Source organism: Salmo trutta, chromosome 37, assembly GCF_901001165.1.
Source record: "Salmo trutta chromosome 37, fSalTru1.1, whole genome shotgun sequence".
NCBI classification, from domain to species: Eukaryota; Metazoa; Chordata; class Actinopteri; order Salmoniformes; family Salmonidae; genus Salmo; species Salmo trutta.
Genome location: NC_042993.1, coordinates 21,190,704 through 21,217,136, shown reverse-complemented (window position 1 = coordinate 21,217,136; position 26,433 = coordinate 21,190,704). Strand labels below are relative to the sequence as shown.

The window sequence follows — 26,433 nt, the reverse complement described above, 5'->3', positions numbered from 1 at the left end:
ACCTAAGTTTACATTCACCTTTACATACACTTTAGCCCGGCAAGTGCGGGGCGCTGGCACAGGACGAACTGGGCTGTGAAGGCGCACTGGCGACACAGTGCGTAGAGCCGGCGCAGGATATCCTGGGCCGTGGAGACGCACTGGAGACCAGGAGCGCTGAGCCGGCACAATCCGTCCTGGCTGAATGCTCACTTTAGCCCGGCAACGAGCGCACCGGGCTGTGAATGCGCACCGGAGATACGGTGCGCATCACCGCATAACACAGTGCCCGACTGGTCACATGCTCCCCACGGTAAGCACGAGGAGTTGGCTCAGGTCTCCACCCTGACTCTGCCAATCTCCCCGTGTGCCCCCCCAAAATTGTTTATTTGGGGCTGCCTCTCGGGCTTCCGTCGTTGCCGTGACTCCCGGTCTCGTCGCTGTTCCTCTCTCCCTGCTTCCACCTGTTCCCATGGGAGGCGATCCCATCCGGCCTGGATCTCCTCCCACGTCCAGGATCCCTTTCCGTCCAGTATGTCCTCCCATGTCCACCTCTCCTGCCCACACTGCTTGGTCTGTTTTTGGTGGGTAGTTCTGTAACGGGCTTCGTCGGAAGGAGTGGACCAAAGCGCAGCATGGTAAGTGTAAATGATTATTTATTAAACAATAAAACACTAGAACAAAGAAACAAAACGAAAAGCCAAACAGTTTACAAAACAGAAAACAACTACCCACAAACACAGGTGGGAAAAAAAGGCTGCCTAAGTATGATTCCCAATCAGAGACAACGATAGACAGCTGACTCTGTTTGGAAACCATACTCGGCCAAAACAAAGAAATAGAATGCATAGAATGCCCACCCCTCATCACATCATACAAAAAGGATCCTCCGAAAGCAAATGTTTCACACAAAAATAAATAAACCCCCATATTTACTCATAGCAAATACCAAAGTCCCCTTTAGCATGAAGTCCTCCAATACCTGCTAGCAGCTCTCCCACATGGTATCCCTGGGAAGCCAGAGCCGTTCTTGTAGCCTTCGACAAGACCAAAGTCAACACATTATTGTTCCTGTCATCGGGACAAATGTGTGATGGTCACAAGGGAACGTTCTCTAGGAGGCTTTTGTCTAGTTCCCAGGATGGTCCTGGGACGTCATTGAGGACCAGATAAGGATGTTTTTAGGACGTTCTCAGGACATTCAGTGTATCAGTTGTCAGGATGTCTATAATGGTCTCATAGAAACGTCACTAGGATGTTGTAACGGATCCTGTCAGTCAGTGGTTAGATTCCAGCATTTTACAAAAGTATCTTGTGTTCCCTCCATGAATGCCCGTTCTTACATTTACATTTACATTTAAGTCATTTAGCAGACGCTCTTATCCAGAGCGACTTACAAATTGGTGCAGTCCTGTTGATGATTATTTGAAGTTGATTGGCACCTGTCTTATCGCACTGATGTAGGGCTGGAAGTCAAACTATGGCACAGTAGTGCAGTTGACTAGTTATCATGGTATGGTAAATTGTTTGGAGGATGCCCTTGGAGACGAGGGGGCTGGGCAGGGTCATTGACTTTGTGACTGGTGTATAAATGAATCAGTCAGATTCAGCTGTCTACAGAGCTTTTACCTACATCAGCATCAACAGTGACCTTATTTTTGTTGAGTGTGAAGGTAAGAGGATATTACAATCTAATACTATTTGGAATTGTCTTCTATTACGTTATATTTTCTGCCTTACACAACCACACATTAACTGTTGATTTACATAACAGTTATGGAATAATAATTATGTCATAATTCAGCAGTGGGTTGAATTCAGATGGGCGTGATGTTCCCATAATCCAATCCTTTACTTAAATGCATGCTGATGTGTTTGCAAGGAGGTTGTGATTGCAAAGAGACAACAAACTGGACTCTATTTTATACTGAAAGACTTGTATTCTATTTAAGCTACTTTATTCTAAAGTAGCAAGTTCATGAAAGGAGAGAATAGTGCTAAGAGTAATGCAGCACCTCTCATTGTCCTTTCTGCTAATATCATACTCTCTTGAATTACGTTCTTTATTAAGTAGAAATTTGGCCGAAATTTAGGCCTGTTATATTAAAATAAGTGCCTTTAAAGAAAAATGTTATACATCAGATTTTTTATATGAGTAAAGTATTTCTAAACAGCCAAAACTCTGCCTTTTGACATGTCCCTTTTCTGAGGAAGATTTTAACCCAAAAATGTCCCCAGGTCTTCACCATAATAGTAAAGCCCTAGTTATTTTGTTGCTTTGACAATGTCATTTCTGAAGATTATTACTAATTTCATGAGATTAGTTATACATTTACATTTGACCCTCATTTTCAAGCTCAACTATGCTATGGGAACTGAAGTCTCGTTTTCAGATGGTGATTACTTTTTAAATAATATTTTCAATTAAAACATGGTGGAAAACTGATCGGGTCAAGAATAACACGTCAACCATGTTACACATAGATGATAGACTAGAAATGTTTAAATAACTAAATAAATAATCTTCAAAATGTGCTCTTTATGACAGAATGCTAAAATGAGTTTAGTACAAAACATTTAAAAATTACACTACCCAAAATGCACTCTCTTGGTGTTTATTGTTCTTCTTGAGAGGTGAGTAAAACAATATTTAAAATGTCTTTGTTCAAGTGAGCTGAATTTATAAAAATTATAAATTGTAATTGAATTGCAGCCTAACAGATTGTTTCAGTGTTTCTGTCAATGTTTCTGTGGACTGGTTCCTATCAGACCCATTGTTGACTTACTCTGGGCTTTCCCTCCAGGATGGTGAGATCATCCATGATGTTCCTCTTGTTGGCTCTCCTGGGACTGGCATGCTCTATTGGCGCGACCGTCCCAAGTAATCACATCCATAATTCCTTTCCTGAGAGTTCAAATCCTATCATGGACAACTTTAGCTAATTGGCAACTTTTTGACTACTTACTACCTTTGAGCTACATTGCAACTACTTAGCATATTAGCTAACCTAACCTCAACCTTTTTCGACCAACCCTTCCCCTAACCCTAACCCTAACCTTAACCCTTAAAACTAACTTCTAAAAGTAACCCTAACCTTAACCCTAACTCCTAACCCTAACACCTAGCCTAGCTAACGTTAGCCACCTAGCTAGTATTTGTAACGTATCATACTTTTTCAAATTTGTAACATATCATACATTTAGCAAATTCGTAACATATCATAAGTTTGCAAATACGTAACATATAAAACGTTTAGCAAATTTGTAATATATAATATGAATTTTAATTCTTAACATATCATACGAAATGGGTGATAAACATCCACAAATTAATACATACCATATGAAACATAACATATCATGCTAAATGGTGTGTTATGCATTTACTGTACATACAGAATAATATGAAATGCTCTGAGACAAGGTTGAGATATAATGCCCTTTAAATTAACAGGGCTAGGTCTCTTACTATGAAATGTGAGGTTATATTATATCTCAATGTATTTATGACACAACTTTCAGATTTATGTACTAGGATCATATCATTGGCCTTGGTGTTAAAAAGTGATGGCTGAAAGATGGCGCCGACAGACCTGGCAGCTCTGCTTCCAGCTCCTAAGCAACTTTGCGGTATTTCGTTTTTGTGTGTGGTATTTGTAACATTATTAGCCCATAGCGTTTTTTGTGTTATTACATACAGACGGAAATAACTTTTGGATATCAGAGTGGCGGTAACTCACCAGCATTACGACCAGGATTACGACTTTCCTGAATTGGTTGCATTGTTCGCTTCACCCAGGGCAACCTGTTTGGGCTAGGGGGCAGTATTTTCACTTTTGGATGAAAAGCGTGCCCAGAGTAAACGGCCTAATACTCGGGCCCAGAGTCAAATATTTGCAAATTATTAGTAGATTTGGATAGGAAATACTCTAAAGTTTCCAAAACTGTTTGAATGATGTCTGTGAGTATAACAGAACTCATATGGCAGGCAAAAACCTGAGAAAAATACAACCAGGAAATGAAAATCTGGTGCCTGTAGTTTTTTTAAGTCCTTGCCTTTCTAACACACAGTGAGTTAGGGTTCATTTTGCACTTCCTAAGGCTTCCACTAGATGTCAACAGTCTTTAGAAAGTTGTTTGAGGTTTTTGCGGTAAACACAGACCGAACGAGAAGCCTGGGAAGTTGGTGACTCAGAAAATCCCATCAGTTCATTGCGCGCGTTCACGTGAGGAGGGAGCTGTGTTCCAAAATGTTTTTCGAGACAATGCAACCGTCTGGTTGGAATATTATTGAAATTTGAAGTTAAGATGGCCCTAAAGATTGATGCTATACAACGTTTGACATGTTTGAACGAATGTAAATATAACTTTTTTTAAACTTTTCGTAGTGACATTTTCCTCGCGCGTCCTACATTTTGAGTAGCTTACTGAACGCGCAAACAACATGGAGTTATTTGGACATAAATTATGAACTTTATCGAACAAAACAACATTTATTGTGGACCTGGGATTCCTGGAAGTGCCTTCTGATGAAGATTATTAAAGTTAAGTGAATATTTCTAATGCTATTTATGCATTTAGATGACTCCAAAATGGAGGGTATCTGTAATTGCCTGATGTTTTTTTCTGAGCGCAGTACTCAGATTATTGCAAGGTGTGCTTTCCCAGTAAAGTTATTTTGAAATCTGTCAATGCGGTTGCATTCAGGAGATGCTAATCTATAATTCTTTGAATAACAGTTTAATATTTTATCAACGTTTATAATGAGTATTTTTGTAAATTGTTGTGCTGATTCACCGGCAGTTTTGGGGGAAATACATTTTCTGAACGTCACGCGCCAATGTAAAATGGGGTTTTTGGATATAAATATGAACTTGATAGAACAAAAAATGCATGTATTGTCTAACATAATGTCCTAGGAGTGTCATCTGATGAAGATTGTCAAAGGTTAGTGCATAATTTTAGCTGGTTTTCTGCTTTTGGTGACGCTTGTCCTTGCATTGAAAATGGCTGTGTGTAATTTTTTGTCTATGTACTGTCCTAACATAATCTAACTTTATGCTTTCGCCGTAAAGCCTTTTTCAAATCAGACAACGTGAATGGATTAAGGAGATGTTTATCTATAAAATGGTGTAAAATAGTTGTATGTTTGAGAAATTTGAATTATGACATTTTGTTGTTTTCGAATTTGGCGCTCTGATTTTTCACTGGCTGTTAAATAGTGTGAACCGTGGGTGGGACGCTAACTATCCCAGAGAAGATTTATCCCAGAGTCTGCTCCAAGACGACGCCGGCGGAGAAGAGGTATTCGGAGTGGACTTCTAGGCCGACTCAGGAGGCGGGCACACCATCCACCACTTCCAAGTATATTACTTGCTAAAGTTCAGACTCTGGACAAAAAAAGTTGACAAATCAAATCAAATTGTATTGGTCACATACACATGGTTAGCAGATGTTAATGCGAGTGTAGCGAAATGCTTGTGCTTCTAGTTCCGACCGTGCAGTAATATCTAACAAGTAATCTAACAATTTCACAACAACTACCTTATAAAACGACCTCTTTTTTCCAAGATGGCGTAGCAGTGCAGACGGGGTTGGTCGTCCTCTCGTTTACTTTTTGTATTTTTCATATTTTTTGTATATATTTCAATTTATTTTTCAATCTCTTTTCCATTTTTAAACTAAATATAACTTCCGGTAACCCGCCTCACTCAATGTGACACAGATCCGCAATTTTTTTTTTTAGACCTTATGGCCAGAACCTCTATCAGAAGCTAGCCATCAGAAGCTAACCAGCTAATTAGCTACTAGCTATATAGTCATTGTTAGCCACTGCTAGTGGCTTTTACCTTCTATCTTTTAACTGCACAGGCACCAGCCGTTTTTTAGCCTGGATAATACCTGCCAGCCTAGGACTGTTTTGTCACATCTTTGGCCTATTTATTGCCTTACTTCCTCACGCCATTTGCACACACTGTATATAGACTTTCTTTTTTCCCCTTTTTTTTCTATTGTGTTATTGACTGTACACTTGTTTATTCCAAGTGTAATTCTGTGTTGTTGTTTGTGTCGCACTGCATTGCTTTATCTTGGCCAGGTCGCAGTTGTAAATGAGAACTTGTTCTCAACTAGCTTTCCTGGTTAAATAAAGGTGAAATAATATATATTTTTTAAATACATACAAGTGTAAAGAAATGAATAAGAATATGTACATATAAATATATGGATGAGCGATGGCCGAACGGTACAGTATATACATATGAGATGAGTAATGTAGGGTATGTAAACATTATATAAAGTGGCATTGTTTAAAGTGAATAGTGATACATTTGTTACATCGATGTCACGCCCTGACCAGGTGAACTCTTCTATTTTGGTCAGGGTGTGGCATTTCTATAGTTTATTTTCTATGTTTTGGGTATAGCCTTGCTTTGGGGCGTATTTCATGTCGGGGAAAGGACCCTGGCGGACGGATTCCCAGGTCGAGGAGGAAAAGCCAGCCGGTAGACGGAGTCGCAGGCGGTGGTCGAGGAGGCCCGGAAAACAGCCCCAAGAAAATTTTGGGGGGGGGCTAATGGGGTGGTCCGGAAGGGCAGAGGAGGAGCCCAGACTACTGCTCTCGTGGGGGATGACGGCGGAGGAAGAGAAGGAGATGAGGCGTTTGATTGAGGACCTGCAGAGGGAAGATCTGGAGGAGGAGCCATGGTATGCGGAGTTGCGCGCTGTGTCGCCAGTGCGCCCGCACAGCCCGGTGCGTCCGGTGGACATGCCCAGCACATGCCGTGCTAGGATGGGCATCCAGCCAGGACGAGTGGCTAAACCGGCTCCACGCTTCAGGTCACCAGTGCGTGTTCACAGTCCTGTCTGGCCCGTTCCTGTTCCCGCACCAAGCCCACGGTGCGTGTCCCCAGTCCTGTCCGGCCCGTCCCTGCTCCCCGCACCAAGCCATGGGAAGCGGAGTTGCGCGCTGTGTCGCCAGTGCGCCCGCACAGCCCGGTGCGTCCGGTGGACATGCCCAGCACATGCCGTGCTAGGATGGGCATCCAGCCAGGACGAGTGGCTAAACCAGCTCCACGCTTCAGGTCACCAGTACGTGTTCACAGTCCTGTCTGGCCCGTCCCTGCTCCCCGCACCAGGTTAGTGGTGCGTGTCCCCAGTCCTGTCCGGCCCGTCCCTGCTCCCCGCACCAGGTTAGTGGTGCGTGTCCCCAGTCCTGTCCGGCCCGTCCATGCTCCCCGCACCAGGTTAGTGGTGCGTGTCCCCAGTCCAGTCCGGCCCGTCCCTGCTCCCCGCACCAGGTTAGTGGTGCGTGTCCCCAGTCCTGTCCGGCCCATTCCTGCTCCCCGCACCAGGTTAGTGGTGCGTGTCCACAGTCCTGTCCGGCCCATTCCGGCTCCCCGCACCAAGCCGGTGGTGCGTGTCCCCAGTCCAGTCCGGCCCGTCCCTGCTCCCCGCACCAGGTTGGTGGTGCGTGTCCCCAGGCCAGTCCGGCCCGTCCCTGCTCCCCGCACCAGGTTGGTGGTGCGTGTCCCCGGTCCTGTCCGGCCCGTCCCTGTTCCCCGCACCAGGCCCACGGCGCGTGTCCACAGTCCGGCACGGCCTGTGTCCGGTCCACCGGTGACCAGTCCTGTTCCGGTCGGCGGCTCCGCTCCGGAGCCTGAGCATGCCGCTCCACCGTGGTCCAGTCCGGGCCAGAGGGGTAGGGCTAGGGTGGAGGCAGGGGGAGAAACACGCCCGGGGCCAGAGCCTCCACCGAGGGTGAGGCGCCCACCCAGGTTCCCCCCCTAATAGACTTTAGGTTGGTGCGCCGGGAGTACGCACCGTTGGAGGGGGGGTACTGTCACGCCCTGACCAGGTGAACTCTTCTATTTTGGTCAGGGTGTGGCATTTCTATAGTTCATTTTCTATGTTTTGGGTATAGCCTTGCTTTGGGGCGTATTTCTATGTTGGGTTCTGTCGATTCCCAATCAGAGACAGCTGTCGCTAGTTGCCTCTGATTGGGGAATCATATTTAAGTTCCTTTTCCCCCCACGATGTTTGTGGGTTGTTGTCTCTTTGTTTTGAGCACGTAACGTATCGACAGTTTTCTTGATTTTGTGTACATGTTTAATTCCAGTGTGTTGAATAAACATGTATTTGCTCCCAGCTGCGTTTTGGTCCGCTTCCTCGTCACCAGGCGACGAACGTTACAATCGAATTTTTAATTATTAAAGGGGCTAGAGATTTGAGTCAGTATGTTGGCAGCAGCCACTCAATGTTAGTGATGGCTGTTTAACAGTCTGATGGCCTTGAGATAGAAGCTGTTTTTCATTCTCTCGGTCCCAACTTTGATGCACCTGTACTGACCTCGCCTTCTGGATGATAGCGGGGTGAACAGGCATTGGCTCGGGTGGTTGTTGTCCTTGATGATCTTTTTGGCCTTCCTGTGACATCGGGTGGTGTAAGTGTCAGGGCGGGCAGGTAGTTTGCCCCTGGTGATGCGTTGTGCAGACCTCTACCCTCTGGAGAGCCTTACGGTTGTGGGCGGAGCAGTTGCAATACCAGGCAGTGATACAGTCCGACAGGATGCTCTTGATTGTGCATCTGTAAAAGTTTGTAAGTGTTTTTGGTGACAAGCCAAATTTCTTCAGCCTCCTGAGGTTGAAGAGGCGCTGTTGCACCTTCTTCACCATGCTGTCTGGGTGGGTGGACCATTTCAGTTTGTCCGTGATGTGTACGCCGAGGAACTTAAAACTTTCCACCTTCTCCACTACTGTCTCGTCCATGTGGATAGGGGGGTGCTCCCTCTGCTGTTTCCTGAAGTCCATGATCATCTCCTTTGTTTTGTTGACGTTGAGTGAGAGGTTGTTTTCCTGACACCACACTCCGAGTGCCCTCACCTCCTCCCTGTAGGCTGTCTCGTCGTTGTTGGTAATCAGCGTACCACCGTAGTGTCGTCTGCAAACTTGATGATTGAGTTGGAGGCGTGCATGGCCATGCGGTCATGGGTGAACAGGGAGTACAGGAGAGGGCTAAGAACGCACCCTTGTGGGGCCCCAGTGTTGAGGATCAGTGGGCTGGAGATGTTGTTTCCTACCCTCACCACCTGTGGGCGGCCCGTCAGAAAGTCCAGGACCCAGTTGCACAGGGAGGGTACTAAGGTGTTGAATGCTGAGCTGTAGTCAATGAACAGCATTCTTACATAGGTATTCCTCTTGTCCAGATGGGTTAGGGTGTCAGGTAGGGTGGAGGTGATGTGATCCTTGACTAGTCTCTCAAAGCACTTCATGATGACAGAAGTGAGTGCTACTGGGTGGTAGTCGTTTAGCTCAGTTACCTTAGCTTTCTTGGGAACAGGAATAATAGTGGCCCTCTTGAAGCATGTGGGAACAGCAGACTGGGATAGGGATTGATTGAATATGTCTGTAAACACACCAGCCAGCTGGTCTGCGCATGCTCTGAGGACGCGGCTAGGGATGCCGTCTGGGCCGGCAGCCTTGCGAGGGTTAACACGTTTAAATGTTTTACTCACATCGGCCACAGAGAAGGAGAGCCCACAGTCTATGGTAGCGGGCTGTGTTGGTGGCACTGTATTGTCCTCAAAGTGCACAAACAGGCGAAACAGATCAGGCGTCTAGCTTTGATTTCGTCATTATACATGTCAGGGGGTTGTTAACTGCACCTAAGAGCGGCGTATAGTGCTGGGTCAGGGCAGTGCTTAACAAACATCATGGTCACCTCATGACCTGGATCATCCACTCTTTTTCCCTGTCTTTGCAAGCACTCATTGGCAAGGTCAATTGCTTTGTCAGTCTGACCCAATAATCCAAGAAGTATCCTAATGGAATTGTGGATGAGATTGCCTCTCCAAAGTGCTGCCTCAGGATATTGTATATGGATTCAGGGTCTCTGCTTATGCTAACGAGGGGGTTTCCACGGAGCCCAATTCTGACTATGTCTTCAGCCCGCCCCATCAGTCTGTCCTGTATCTCTTGCCCCTGTTCTGATATACTGCATCCCTTCTTTTTCAAGTAAGCTTGCATCATTTCTTGCCATTCAGTCACTGTGCACCGGTCTGTGCTATCACCCCGGAAGTGGGGTGGTTCTCTGACGTCTGACTTCAGAATTAGGTTGACCTTTGACCAATCAGGTATTTGTACTATGGGTTGGGGAGTGCTTGGAGTAGCCTCTGCTAGACTAGCGGCAACTTGATTTCCTATTTCCCTGCGCAGTTGTTTGTCTAACTCTGCCAGGGCTTGCAATTGGGTTCGGTTTTCATTTTCACCCCCTATGGGCTTCTGGGACTCTTCACTATCTAACAGGACTGGCTCTAGCACTATGTTCCACCACACTGGCCAACAGAGCCCCCCGCCCCACCCCAGTGGTAATACCTTGTGGACCTCTCACAGTAACACCTACCGGAGTAACATGTACAGTACATTGTTATCACCAACACCTGATACATCTTCTCTCTCCTGTTCTGTAATCTCAACAACTGTGGTGTATGCAACATATTGTAAAAAGTTAACCTTGCCCTCAAATGTTCTGAACGTGTGATGTCGACCCAGTTCTGTGTAGGGGTCCCCCGGCGATCCGCTGCAGCTGACCTGTTGATCCGGGTCATGGCACCAATCTGTTACGGTCATTATATGCACCACAGAAGAACCAAGAAATGAAGAGCGACACCACGGCTGTCTTTAGGGGCTTTTATGTAGATAATATTATGAAAAGACAGGACAGGAATACATCAGTCTCCAATGCACCATCTGACAAATTGTTCTTTCTCTCTGTGCCTTCTCAGACTCCCACAATCACATTCGTACATAAAGTCATAATGTATAGAATAAAATAAGTACAAAGAATGTATAATAGTAATTCTTAGACAATAGAACCATACCTGCAATAATGAAAAGACAGGACAGGAATACATCAATCTCCAATGCGCCATCTGACAAGTTGTTCTATAGAGGAGCATGAAGAAAGATGAAACACATATCCTGTCTCACATCTCCAATACATTGATAGGTGCTTTCAATGTTGACAGTATTAAAATACAACAACTCATGTAAAAAACAAAACACTGTAATACAAACAAGCTACAACATGAAATCACATTTATCCCATTCAGACCTAAGGGCAAAAACTACATCTCCCATAATGCAAAGCTAGCATAAGTCGGCAGCTCAGCTAACCATCTGGATCACAGAAATACATGCTAGCTAGCAACAGCAATACTTTTTAGCACTCTGTAAAACTATATCAATAGCAATGATAAAACTCTGAAACTTACATGTTTCAATCGTCTCACACTCCCATATAACAATACCTATAGCATTAACCTTGGGATGCTTTATTTATTTAACATTACGGACTTCTACACCGGAGTAATCTGCGACACATACCTTTCTCTCTGTGTTTTCTTGGTGTCATGTCCTGACCATAGAAAGATGTTATTTTCTAGGGCAGAGTAGGTCAGTGCGTGACAGGGTTTTTCTCTCTCTATGTTTTCTATTTCTATGTTCAGGTTCTAGTTTTGTATTTCTATGTTGGGGTTTTGTTTGGGATGATCTCCAATTAGAGGCAGCTGGTCCTCGTTGTCTCTAATTGGAGATCATACTTAAGTAGGTTTTTTTTCCACCTGGGTTTGTGGGAGATTCATTTTGAGTTGTGTATGTTTCACCTCTGCATCACGGTTTGTTGTTTTTTGTCATTCAGTTTATTTATGTATTGCATAGTTTCACAGTATAAATAAAATGTGGAACGACACACACGCTGCACTTTGGTCTGCTTATTCCTACGACAACCGTGACAGAATCTCCCACCACCAAAGGACCAAGCAGCCTGGTATGGACCAGTGGACTATCGTGGAGATGAGGAAGAGTATACCAGGGCTTTGGAGAATTTAGGGGCAGGAGAAAAGCGCCTCCCATGGGAACAGGTGGAGGCAGCGAGAGCGCGGCAACAAGGGAAGCATGAAAGGCAGCCCCAATTTTTATTTGGGGGGGGACACACTGGGAGATTGGCAGAGTCAGGTTGGAGACCTGAGCCAACTCCTCGTGCTTACCGTGAGGTGCGTGTCACCAGTCTGGTGCCACCTGTGCCAGCCCCATGCATCAGGTCTCTAGTGCGCCTGCCCAGTCCGGTATGTCCTGTTCCTGCTCCTCGCACTCGCCCTGAGGTGCGTGTTACCAGTCTGGCGCCACCTGTGCCAGCTCCACGCAACAGGCCTCCAGTGTGTCTTCCCAGTCCAGAGCTTCCGGCGACAGTTCCCAGTCCAGAGCTTCCGGCGACATCCCCCAGTCTGGTGAGACCTGTTCTGGCTCCACGTCAGAAGCCTCCAGTGATGATCCATGGCACGAAGCCTGTAGGGATGATCCATGGCACAAAGCCTGTAGGGATGATCCATGGCACGAAGCCGGTAGGGATGATTCATGGCACAAAGCCTCCAGTGGTGATCCATGGCGCGGAGCCTGCAGCGACGGTCCCCAGTCCGGAACCTCCTGAGTAGGCCCACAGTCCGGAACCTCCTGAGACGGCCCACAGTCCGGAACCTCCTGAGACGGCCCACAGTCCGGAACCTCCTGAGACGGCCCACAGTCCGGAACCTCCTGAGACGGCCCACAGTCCGGAACCTCCTGAGACGGCCCCCAGTCCGGAACCTCCTGAGACGGCCCCCAGTCCGGAACCTCCTGAGACGGCCCCCAGTCCGGAACCTCCTGAGACGGCCCCCAGTCCGGAACCTCCTGAGACGGCCCCCAGTCCGGAACCTCCTGAGACGGCCCCCAGTCCGGAACCTCCAGCGGCGGCCCCCAGTCCGGAACCTCCAGCGGCGGCCCCCAGTCCGGAACCTCCAGCGGCGGTCGGCAGTCCGGAACCTCCAGCGGCGGTCGGCAGTCCGGAACCTCCGGTGATGATCCACAGTCCGGTGACACAAAAATGGAGGGATCAGCGGGCGAAGCGAGAGTTACGCCCTGAACCGGAGCCGCCTCCTCTGTTGGAGGATCTGCAGGATGAGAAGGTTCTGCTTACTGCACCAGAGCCGCCATAGACATTTGCACCCTCCCTAACCCTCCCTTTTTTTTGTTGGTTCTTTTGTTGTCGGTGCGTTCGGAGTCCGCACCTTTTGGGGGGGGGGGGGGTACTGTCACGTCCTGACCATAGAAATATGTTATTTTCTAGGGTAGAGTAGGTCAGTGCGTGACAGGTTTTTGTTGTTGTTGTATATTTTCTATTTCCATGTTCAGGTTCTAGTTTTGTATTTCTATGTTGGGGTTTTGTTGGGGATGATCTCCAATTAGAGGCAGCTGGTCCTCGTTGTCTCTAATTGGAGATCATACTTAAGTAGGGTTTTTTTCCACCTGGGTTTGTGGGAGATTCATTTTGAGTTGTGTATGTTTCACCTCTGTGTCATGGTTTGTTGTTTTTTTGTCATTCAGTTTATTTATGTATTGCATAGTTTCACAGTATAAATAAAATGTGGAACGACACACACGCTGCACTTTGGTCCGCTCATTCCTACGACAACCGTGACACTTGGACTTGGGAGAACGGGAGCTACAGTTAGTACCAGGGTGTTAGTAGGTGACGTAAGCACCCAGATTAAATAAAATAAATTTAATGAAACAAAAACCGAAGATGTTAATATCATCCAGCTACTGTAGCTGCCTACTTAACATTAACAGGCAGTACTAGAAGCGCAACAATTTAAAATAGAAACCAAAGGTTAAGTTCCTGGCGATCATAGCGATCTGACTCCCCCCTTCTGTCTGAACTTGGAATATTCCTTTTTGCGGGCTTGGGCCACTGACCCTTAACCTGGAGGTTCTGTTTTGCGTTGTGCACTAGTTTGATGTAATAACCATTTTAACTCTCCTACACTGGCACCACACAGCCAGGTCTCTGACCTCCTCCCTATAGGTTGTCTCATTGTTGTCAGTGATCAGGCCTACCACTGTTGTGTCATCGGCAGACTTAATGATGGTGTTGGAGTCATGCCTGGCCATGCAGTCATGAGTGAACAGGGAGTACACGAGGCACACACCCCTGAGGGGCCCCTTTGTTGAGGTGGCAGATGTGTTGTTACCTACCCTTACCACCTGGGGGCGGACCGTCAGGAAGTCCAGGATCCAGTTGCAGAGGCAGGTGTTTAGTCCCAGGGTCCTTAGCTTAGTGATGAACTTTGAGGGCACTATGGTGTTGAACACTGAGCTGTAGTCAATGAATAGCATTCTCACGTAGGTGTTCCTTTTGTCCACGTGGGAAAGGGTAGTGTGGAGTGCAATCGAGTTGGCATCATCTGTGGATCTGTTGGGGCGGTATGCAAATTGGTGTGGGTCTAGGGTTTCTGGGATAATGGTGTTGATGTGAGCCATGACCAGCCTTTCAAAGCACTTCATGGCTACAGACGTGAGTGCTACGAGTCAGTAGTCATTTAGGCAGGTTACCTTAGTGTTCTTGGGCACAGGGACTATGGTGGTCTGCTTGAAACATGTTGGTATTACAGACTCAGTCAGGAACAGGTTGAAAATGTCAGTGAAGACACTTGCAAGGTGGTCAGTAAATGCTTGGAGTACACATCCTGGTAATCCGTCTGGCACCTGCGGCCTTGTGAATATTGACCTGTTAAAAGGTCTTACTCACATCGGCTTCGGAGAGCATGATCACACAGTCGTCTGGAACAGCTGATGCTCTCATACATGTTTCAGTGTTATTTGCCTCGAAGCGAGCATAGAAGTGATTTAACTTGTCTGGTATGCTCGTGTCGCTGGGCAGCTTGCGGCTGTGCTTCCCTTTGTAGTCTGTAATAGTTTGCAAGCCCTGCCACATCTGACGAGCGTCGGAGCCGGTGTAATACGATTCAATCTTAGTCCTGTATTGATGCTTTGCCTGTTTGATGGTTCGTTGGGGGGCATAGTGGGATTTCTTAAAAGCATCCGGGTTGGAGTCCCGCTCCTTGAAAGTGGCAGCTCTACCCTTTAGCTCAGTGCGGATGTTGCCTATAATCCATGACTTCTGGTTGGGGTATTTACGCACAGTCACTTGGGAGACGACGTCATCGATGCACTTATTGATGAAGCCAGTGACTGATGTGGTGTACTCTTTAAAACCTGTTATGGACAGACGTTCCGCTAGTGGAACCCCTAGCCAACAGCCAATGGAATAGCAGGGCGTGAAATACAAAACAACAAAAATCTCATAATTTAATTTTCTCAAACAATCAACTATTTTATACCATTTTAAAGATAAACTTCTCGTTAATCCAACCACATTGTCCAATTTCAAAAAGGCTTTACGGCAAAAGTATAACATTAGATTATGTTAGGACATCAACTTCACAAGAAAAACCACACAGCCATTTTCCAAGCAAGGAGAGGCATCACAAAAAACAGAAATACAGCTAAAATGAATCACTAACCTTTGACGATCTTCATCAGAAGACACTCCCAGGACTCAATGTTACACAATACATGTATGTTTTTGTTCGATAAAGTTCATATTTATATCCAAAAACCCCATTTTACATTGCCGCGTGATGTTCAGAAAATGTTTTGCCTCAAACTTCCGGTGAAAGAGCACATCAATTTACAAAAATACTCATCATAAACATTGATAAACTTTACAACAGTTATTGAAAGAATTATAGATACACTTCTCCTTAATGCAACCGCTGTGTCAGATTTCAAAATAGCTTCATGGCGAAAGCACATTGTTCAATATTCTGAGTACAGAGCTCAGCCATCAAAGCAAGCTATACAGTTACCCGCCAAGTTCTGGAGTCAACAAAACTCAGAAATAGTATTATAAATCTCCACTTACCTTTGCTGATCTTCGTCGAAATGCACTCGCTGGACTCCCACAAGAAATGTTCGTTTTGTTCGATAAACTCCATATTTATGTCCAAATACCTCCTTTTGTTTGCGCGTTCAGATGACTATCCAAAGGCAAAATGCACGAGCGTAAAACCAGAGACAAAAAGTCAAAATGTTCCATTACCGTTCGTAAAAACATGTCAAACGATGTTTACAATCAATCCTTAGGGTCTTTTAATCATAAATATTCGATAATATTCCAACCAGACAATAGCGTATTCATTACAGAGGAAAAAGCCTGTCAACTCCCAAGATTAGGCTCGTGTAACCGATGTGAAATGGCTAGCTAGTTAGCCGGGTGCACGCTAATAGAGTTTCAAACATCACTCGCTCTGAGACTTGGAGTGGTTGTTCCCCTTGCTCTGCATGGGTAACGCTGCTTCGAGGGTGGCTGTTGTCGATGTGTTCCTAGTTCAAGCCCAGGTAGGAGCGAGGACAGGGACGGAAGCTATACTGTTACACTGGCAATACTAAAGTGCCTATAAGAACATCCAATAATCAAAGGTATATGAAATACAAATCGTATAGAGAGAAATAGTCCTATAATTCCTATAATAACTACAACCTAAAACTTCTTACCTGGGAATATTGAAGACTCATGTTAAAAGGAACCACCAGCTTTGTTCTCATGTTCTGAGCAAAGAACTTAAACGTTAGCTTTCTTACATGGCACATATTGTGCTTTTACTTTCTTCTCCAACACTTTGTTTTTTTTCATTATTTAAACCAAATTGAACATGTTTCATTATTTATTTGAGGCTAAATTGATTTTATTGATGTATTATATTAAGTTAAAATAAGTGTTCATTCAGTATTGTTGTAATTGTCATTATTACAAATAAATAAACTAACCCCCCCCCCAAAAAATTGGCCGATTAATCGGTAGCGGCCTTTTTGGCCCTCCAATAATCGGTATCGGTATCGGCGTTGAAAAATCATAATCGGTCGACCTCTAATCATGATATTCGATGCCAAAAATTGCCAAAAACAACGGCAAAAATAATATTTTGAGTGTTGTTGCCCTTTAATTCAAGTGTGCATGCACTTAACATTTTTGTTTGGTTAGCAGCATTTCTGTAGCACACACGCACATGTGATGGAGTTTGCAAAACACATGGCCACTGGATTGATGCAAATAATCATGATTCTGCCAGGTAGGCATAGGCTACTTTGTAGGTAACTTTTCATTGAAAAAGTTCTTAGGAAAGCATACCTGCACCGCACACACAGAGCAAATGTAATAATTTTATAATAAGTGAAATACATTTAGTTGATTTCCAAACGTGAGACAAATTTAATAGAAGTACCAAAAGTAACAAAATTCTATTACCGAACCGTTTTTCATGTTGTAGTTTCGATGTACCGTGAAGCAATAGTGGCTGCAAAAGTGAGCCCCTCTGTTCTCAGAAGTGTTGATGGCTGGATGCTTATTATCATGCACTGCATTATGCCATTGTGCTGGCACATGTGAACCAGAGCCTTATTAAGTATTTTATTTTCTCCACGTATCAAAAGTTAAGGAATACATTTAATGTATTATTACTTAATGTCATGTTATTTTATAAAAATGTCACTTAATAAGTTATTTTAAACATGACTATGGAGTCATTATCATCTACATCGGCGGCCATTTAGTCTTGTGCCTCCACGTTAAGTTTGCAATGAGCATCCCTTCTAGGATGTTTTCATATCATCTGAATTCATGTTTGTTCCAACTGTCATACTTGTATCTACCACGTAACATACCGTAAATTCCGGACTATAAGCCGCAACGTTTTTCTCACGCTTTGAACCTCGCAGCTTAAACAATGACGCGGCTAATATATGGATTTTTCCAGCTTTCAAATTTTTTTTCGCCAAAAAAACACATTCTGTGACGTGCTCAGTTTTTTGGCGGCATGAAGCTTTCATTAGACCAATAAAATTGCCGAACGGGTTACGGTCAAACAACTTTTTTGTTTACTGTTTAGATTAAATCGAGCGCTCTCAAACTTCCCATCATTCTGATTACGGTAGTCATTTTGTCACCCTCATCATGGCAAAGACACGGAGAAATGCATATGATGCAGCTTTCAAGTTGAAGGCGATTGATCTGGCTGTTGGAAAAGGAAATAGAGCTGCTGCACGGGAGCTTGGTCTTAATGAGTTGATGATAAGATGTTGGAAACAGCAGCGTGAGGAATTGACTCAGTGCAAAAAGACAACTAAAGCTTACTGCTAATTTAAATTTTTTTGTTACAAGCCGTGTTTCGTTAAAGCCTATTTATTTTTGTTACAAGCTGTGTTTCGTTAAAGCCCATTTATTTTTGTTATAAGCCGTGTTTCGTTAAAGCCTGTGTAAAGTTCATTTGATTTCAATGTACCGGTAGGCACCTGCGGCTTGTAGACATGTGCGGCTTATTTATGTAAAAAAAAAAAAAAAAAAAATGTATTCAGTGGGTGCGGCTTATACTGAGGTGCGCTTAATAGTCCTGAAATTACGGTATTTATTTCCCTAAGGCCCCACCCGGACTATCAGCAGATTAGAAAACTTTGTTATTATGTTTTGACAGCATCATTAAATTGTTCCTCTATACTCACTCAACGATATGTTTCCCTGCAGGAAATCTTGCCTTGCATGGAAAAGCTACACAGTCAGACCTCATTGAGAACCCATGGCACGGTTGGAGTCATGCCTCCAATGCCATTGATGGGAACCGCGATTCACATTTTCATCATGGGTCCTGCACTGCCACTGATGAATCCACTAGCCCCTGGTGGAGAGTGGACCTGCTTGATACCTACATAGTCACCTCCATCACCGTCACCAACAGAGGGGATGCTGTTCCTGAGAGGCTTAACGGGTCTGAGATACGAATAGGAAATTCTTTAGTGGACAATGGCATTCATAACCCTCTGTGAGTCAAGATACTGTGGTTTTTGAAATTGTATTTACAATGTGTTGCTAATGTTTATGTCCATGAAGAACTCAATTAGAGTGACCAGAATATAAATAGTGGACATACTGTACATAAAAACCCATGCAGGCAGGACAGATAAAATCAAGCAATGCTGGTGAAAAGATTCAACTCCACTTACAGGTTACCACCAGAACACAGGCACAGTTGTAGATATCAGCATATCAACTCCTGTGCCATGTTTATTTAGTTTAAATAAAGTTATATAGTTCGTGAGGCACTATTTTACAGTAATGAGATCAGTAAAACCCATTTCTCTCTCCAGGGCTAAAACAATTTCCTCCGTTCCAGTCGGCAGTCCTCTCACCCTGGCCTTTGACCCAGGCTTCAAAGGGCGTTATGTGACTGTGGTTCTACCAGGAGAGAAAAGACTTCTGACACTCTGTGAAGTGGAGGTTTATGGCTACCTTGCCCCAACCGGTCAGAATATATATATATATATATATATATATATATATATATATATATATATATATATATATATATATATATATATATATATTATGAACAGTATTATAAGTACAACTTTTGTTATATTCTCTGTAATGGTAGTCTAAACATTATTAACTCTGAAAGTAACCTCTATGATTACAGTGCATGAATATGCTTACACAAGTTTAAACAATTGATTGATAAGATGATAGTTATTGTGCATTATGCTCTATTTTGTCCAGGAGATAATGTGGCTCTATATGGAAAGGCCAGCCAGTCGTCTTTGTATCAGTTTGGCATTCCAAGCAATGCTATTGACGGGAATCGCAACGCTATTTGGATAGGAGGGTCCTGCACCCACACTCTACAGGACATCAACGCCTGGTGGAGGGTGGACCTTCTGAAGACCTACAAAGTGTTCTCCATCATCATCACCAACACAGTCGACAGTGTTCCTAGCAGACTCAATGGAGCTGAGATTCGCATTGGAAACTCCCTGAAAAACAACGGCATCGACAATCCTAGGTGAATTACTGTATTAGAGTTGAGGTCCATTTAACTTTAAGTTTTAAAGATTAAAGTGAAAAGTTTGGACACACCTTGGACATTCCAGGGTTTTTCTTTATTTTTACTATTATCTACATTGTAGAATACTAGTGAATACATCAAAACTATGAAATAACACGTAGTAATGTAGAATAACACATGTAGAATCATGTAGTAACCAAAAAAAGTGTTAAACAAATCAAAATATATTTTATATTTGAGATTCTTCAAAATAGCCACCCTTTGCCTTGATGACAGCTTTGCACACGCTTGGCATTCTCTCAACCAGCTTCACCTGGAATTCTTTTCCAACAGTCTTGAAGGAGTTCCCACATATGATGAGCACTTGTTGGCTGCTTTTCCTTCACTCTGCAGTCCAACTCATCCCAAACCATCTCAATTGGGTTGAGGTCGGGTGATTGTGGGGGCCAGGTCATCTGATGCAGCACTCCATCCCTCTCATTCTTGGTCAAATAGCCCCTACACAGCCTTGCAGTTGTCCTGTTGAAAAACAAATGGTAGTCCCACTAAGTGCAAACCAGATGGGATGGAGTATCGCAGCAGAATGCTGTGGTAGCCATGCTGGTTAAATGTGCCTTGAATTCTAAATACATCACTGACAGTGTCACCAGCAAAGCACCCACACACCATCTTCACGGTGGGCACCACATGCAGAGATTGTCTGTTCACCTACTCAGCATCTCACAAAGACACGGCAGTTGGAACCAAAAATCTCAAATTTGGACTCATCAGACCAAAGGACAGATTTCCACCGGTCTAATGTCCATTGCTCGTGCAAGTCTCTTCTTCTTATTGGTGTCCTTTTAGTAGTGGTTTCTTTGCAGCAATTCGACCATGAAGACCTGATTCATGCAGTCTCCTCTGAACAGCTGATGTTGAGATGTGTCTTTTACTTGAACTCTGTAAAGCATTTATTTGGGCTGCAATTTCTGAGGCTGGTAACTCTAATGAACTTATCCTCTGCAGCAGAGGTAACTCTGGGTCTTCCTTTTCTGTGCCGGTCCTCATGAGAGCCAGTTTCATCATAGCGCTTGACGGTTTTTGCGACTGCCCTTGAGGAAACTTTCAAAGTTCTTGAAATTTTCCGCATTGACATACCTTCATGTCTTAAAGTAATGATGGACTGTCGTTTCTCTTTGCTTATTTGAGCTGTTCTTGCCATAATATGGACTTGGACTTTTACCAAATAGGGCTATCTTCTGTATACCACCCTTACCTTGTCACAATACAACTGATTGACTCAAACACATTAAGAAGGAAAGAAATTCCACAAATTAACAAGGCACACCTGTTAATTGAAATGCATTCCAGGTGACTACCTCATGAAGCTGGTTGAGAGAATGCCAAGAGTGTGCAAAGCTGTCATCAAGGCAAAGGGTGGCTATTTTGAAGAATCTCAAATATAAAATATATTTTGATTTGTTTAAAACTGTTTTTGTTACTACATGATTCCATATGTGTTATTTCATAGTTTTGATGTCTTCACTATTAATTTACAATGTAGGAAATAGTAAAAGTAAAGAAAAACCCTTGAATGAGTAGGTCTTCTAAAACTTTTGACCGGTAGTGTATATAAACTAAGCAAAAAAAGAAACGTCCTCTCACTGTCAACTGAGTTAATTTTCAGCAAACTTAACATGTGTAAATATTTGTATGAACATAACAAGATTCAACAACTGAGACATTAACTGAACAAGTTCCACAGACATGTGACTAACAGAAATGGAATAATGTGTCCCTGAACAAAGGAGGGGGGGGTCAAAATCAAAAGTAACAGTCAGTATCTGGTGTGGCAACCAGCTGCATTAAGTACTGCAGTGCATCTCCTCATGGACTGCACCAGATTTGCCAGTTCTTGCTGTGAGATGTTACCCCGCTCTTCCACCAAAGCATCTGCAAGTTCCCTGACATTTCTGGGGGGAATGGCCCCAGCCCTCACCCTCCAATCCAACAGGTCCCAGACGTGCTCAATGGGAATGAGATCCGGGCTCTTTGCTGGCCATGGCAGAACACTGACATTCCTGTCTGCAAGGAAATCACACACAGAACGAGCAGTTTGACTGGTGGCATTGTCATGCTGGAGGATCATGTCAGGATGAGCCTGTAGGAAGGGGACCACATGAGGGAGGAGGATGTCTTCTCTGTAACGCACAGCGTTGAGATTGCCTGCAGAGCTCTGACATGCACTGTCAACTGTGGAACCTTATATAGACAGGTGTGTGCCTTTCCAAATTATGTCCAATAAATTGTATTTACCACAGGTGGACTCCAATAAAGTTGTACAACCAAGCCATGAGTTCGAAAGAGTTGTCTGTAGAACTCCGAGACAGGATTGTGTCGAGGCACAGATCTGGGGAAGGGTACCAAAAATGGCCTCCATCATTCTTAAATGGAAGAAGTTTGGAACCACCAAGACTCTTCTTAGAGCTGGCCATCTGGCCAAACCCGGCAATCAGGGGAGAAGGGCCTTGGTCAGGGAGGAACCTGATGGTCACTCTAACAGAGCTCTGAGTTCCTCTGTGGAGATGGGAGAACCTTCCAGAAGGACAACCATCTCTGCAGCACTCCACCAATCAGGCATTTATGGTAGAGTGGCCAGACAGAAGCCACTCCTCAGTAAAAGGAACATGACAGCCCACTTGGAGCTTGCCAAAAGGCAACTAAAGACTCTCAGATCATGGGAAACAAGACTCTCTGGTCTCTCTTTGGCCTGAATGTCAAGCATCACTTCTGGAGGAAACCTGGCACCATCTCTAAAGTGAAGCATGCTGGTTGCAGCAACCGTGCTGTGGGGATGTTTTTCAGCGGCAGGAACTGGAAGAGTAGTCAGGATCGAGGTAAAGATGAACGGAGCAAAGTACAGAGATCCTTGATGAAAACCTGCTCCAGAGCGCTCAGGACCTCAAACTGGGGTGAAGGTTCGCCTTCCAACAGGACAACGACCCTAAACACACAACCAAGACAACGCAGGAGTGCCTTCGGGACAAGTCTTTGAATGTCCTTGTGTGGCCCAGCCAGAGCCCGGACTTGAAGCCTATCGAACATATCTGGAGAGACCTGAAAATAGCTGTGCAGCAACGCTCCTCATCCAACCTGATTGAGAGGATCTGCAGAGAAACTCACCAAATACAGGTGTGCCAAGCTTGTAGTGTCATACCCAAGAAGATTCAAGGCTGTAATCGTTGCCAAAGGTGCTTCAACAAAGTAAAGGGTTGAAATACTTATGTAAATGTGATATTTCAGTAAATTTTTTATACATTTGCTAACATTTCTAAAATCCTGTTTTTGCTTTGTCATTATGGGGTATTGAGTGTGTAGATTGATGAGGAAAAAAACTATTGAAAACATTTTAAAATAAGGCTGTAACCTACCAAAATGTGGAAAAAGTCAAGGGGTCTGAATACTTTCCGAAGGCACTATATCCTTTAATGGTTATGTTAAAGGGGCAATCCGTGATTGGTACATCAATTTTTATACTTTTAAATGAACGATTCATACCCAAAGCAATGCTGATTTTTTAAAAGTATATAACTCATAAATACCTCACACTTAGTTCAACTGTCATACCCCATAAGAACCCAAAATATAAAATTGTTTTCTCCAATTTTTGTAAACAATTTAGATTTTAACAAACACTTTATAGCCTCAAAACATTAAAACTATCATTTTTATATTATGGTTGGTCAGTCCTTGCATCCACAGCTCTGAACATGAATTTGAAAGAGGTTACATTAATCTAGCCTCATCCCTCAGTTTTCTCCAAAACATTGGTGGGGTGTCCGGCAGATGGGCACTTTCTTATTTTTATTTAACCTTTATTTAACTACTTTAAGTACCCTGAGATAGGGGTTTAATATCCATTTGGAATTGAGTAGAAGTTGCTATCAGTAGTTGCTATAGTAGTTTGTTTCTGTTTTTTCCTGCAGGTGTGCTGTGATCTCCTCTATCCCAGCTGGCACTTCTAGCACCTTCCAGTGTCCGGGCATGGAGGGTCGATATGTCATCGTGGTCATTCCAGGGAGGAAGGAGTATCTGACCTTGTGTGAGGTGGAGGTGTACGGGTCACCCCTGGATGGGACTGGGCCTACATGTAACTAAATCAGATCATTAATTCTTAACAGCACCCTGCAATGTTTGGGGAATGTATTGTCTTACAAAAAACAATTAATATTTTTTTGTATACTTCCAGTATGTCAATTACCAAAAATGTGTATTTACTTTCAGTATACAAAAACAAATTTGGTCTACTATTCTGGAAGTTCATCTTGCACACTGTTTTTGGAAGTTTGGGTATAAATTGGCCAACATTTTTTTCTAAAACTGAAAAAAAAAAATTCATACATTTTATGTATTCTAATTATTGGTTAGATGGTTCTCAATCATACTTAGAAATACATATAATGCTGTAACACTATTGCTATTATGCTAAAATGAATTAAAGGTGAAATCTTGGATCTGGAATGTTTCCATTATGTATTTGGTTGTTTGTGTTTGTAGTCTGTAAATAGGTAAATTTTGGCCTTTGTACAATAATCCACTCTTTGCCACATGCTGTTCCCTCTAAAGTTGTAACCCTATCTTCTACTCTAAATTATTAAATTGTGGTCGGAAGTACTGCAGATTACTTTATTGCTTGCAGATTTATTGCTTGCTTGCCTCGTATCATAAGACATGGTGAACAAAGTTTGAAGGACCATAAACATAAGCAAATATTTACCAGCTGCATTTATATACGGCTGAATGCTACTCAGATGACCAGACGAGGACCAGACCAAATCAAGCATACATCAACATACGTTTAAACTCCACTGGCCGTTAGGTAAGAGAATCCACCAGTAGTCCATTGAATGCCTTTAACCTTACACAAGGGAGAAACAAATGTACAGTCAATAACACAATAGAAAAATCTGTATACAGTGTGTGCAAATGAAGTAAGGAGGTAAGGCAATAAATAGGCCATAGTGGCAAAGTAATTACAATTTAGCAATTAACCTTGGAGTGATAGATGTACAGATGAAGATGTGGAAGTAGAAATACTGGTGTGCAAAAGAGCAGAAAAACAAAAACAAATATGGGGATGAGGTAGGTAGTTGGTTGGATGGGCTATTTATAGATCGGTAAGCTGCTCTGACAGCTGATGCTTAAAGTTAGTGAGGGAGATACATTATAAGTCTCCAACTTCAGTGATTTTTGCAATTTTTTTGTGTGTGCGTGCATGTGTGCAAGTAGAAAAAACATGTTGACTCACCCTACTTGTAGAGAAACACCAATGACATCCTCCTCTCTTTCATGTTGCCGAAACACTCTATGAGTCTGTCATACAGTACATGGTTTAGTTTTTTGTTGTCGTAGGCTATCTGGCTGAAATGCTTGCTCCTTAGTCTAGCTTATTTTCATGGGAAATGATGCGCCAGGCCAGCTAGTTAATATTAGCGTACTACAGCTAGCTACATATTGGACTTCCATCCTCTCAGGCCAGGAGCGCAATGTATGCATTTATTGTTGGATCAGAATCACCGTTATAATCATTGGCCAATACAGAGAATTAAGTAAAACCAGTCCAAATCCCTATCTCCATCCATTGTTAATTTATGAAAGGGACAATTTTAACTAGCTAGCCAGCCACCGGACTACAACGACACAACGAGATGTCACAATTCAAGTTTTTTATGTAAATGACATTCTACTTTTGATGTGATAGGAGTGAAGCCAAATCCAAACTAGCTTCCATTGACACTTTTTTTTGATGTGCCAGGACCATTCACAGTTTAGCTCAACACTGATTGGCTATTTTTTTAAATTATTTGTATCAAGGGAGGCCAAATGCTCACTGGATTCCCTTGCATTCAATGCTATGGGCGGCAACAACGTCATACTCTTTTTGACCGGACAGCATCAGATAGATGGGCTACACATACATTACAGAGACAGAGGGGCGCTGTTTCACTCGCTCGGATGCTTTCTCCTGTGAGATACATACAGCCTCTTGTTAATTGAAGGAAAATGACACAGAGAGACGAAAGGTATATTATTAGTATTTTCTTTTCTTTTTCTTGGTCAATTTTTAGGGGCTTCCCTTGGCCTCCATGAGTACGCACCACTGCCTGGGTTTCATGACCATGTCAGTAGCTATGACAATTCATAAATGATGAGACAGGAGCAAGAATCAGTTCATCCAGTTCAAGCAATGTGCACATCTCATACACAACAATAACATTGATGCTCTGTGCATACAACTGCAGTAAGTAGGAGGCACAAATGGTACAACCTTAATAGATAACACTATGTCTTTTTAATTCAATCTTAGTCCTGTATTGACGCTTTGCCTGTTTGATGGTTCGTCGGAGGGCATAGCGAGATTTCTTATAAGCTTCCAGGTTAGAGTCCCGCTCCTTGAACGCGACAGCTCTACCCTTTAGCTCAGTGCGAATGTTGCCTGTAATCCATGGTTTCTGGTTGGGGTATGTACGTACAGTCACTGTGGGGACGATGTCCTCGGTGCACTTATTGATAAAGCCAGTGACTGATGTGGTGCACTCCTCAATGCCATCGGAAGAATCCCGGAACATATTCCAGTCTGTGCTAGCAAAACGGTCCTGTAGTTTAGCGTCTGCTTCATCAACCACTTTTTTATAGACTGAGTCACTGGT

At 43.6% G+C, this 26,433-nt stretch overlaps 1 protein-coding gene across 2 annotated transcripts; it reads left to right on the top strand.

The window, feature by feature from the left end:
- The first annotated feature begins 1,526 nt into the window (after positions 1 to 1,526).
- Positions 1,527 to 24,404, top strand: LOC115176718 (fucolectin-6-like). Of its 2 annotated transcripts, XM_029736931.1 has the most exons (6): positions 1,565 to 1,652; positions 2,784 to 2,860; positions 18,430 to 18,724; positions 19,050 to 19,204; positions 19,459 to 19,741; positions 23,710 to 24,404. In XM_029736931.1, exons 2-6 carry the CDS (start codon positions 2,785 to 2,787, stop codon positions 23,879 to 23,881), a joined length of 981 nt encoding a protein of 326 aa, XP_029592791.1. In that variant the 5' UTR covers positions 1,565 to 1,652; position 2,784; the 3' UTR covers positions 23,882 to 24,404. The 2 variants fall into 2 exon arrangements, with proteins under 2 accessions (XP_029592790.1, XP_029592791.1); XM_029736930.1 differs by lacking the exon at positions 2,784 to 2,860 and having other exon boundaries at positions 1,527 to 1,652.
- Positions 24,405 to 26,433: the final 2,029 nt, after the last annotated feature.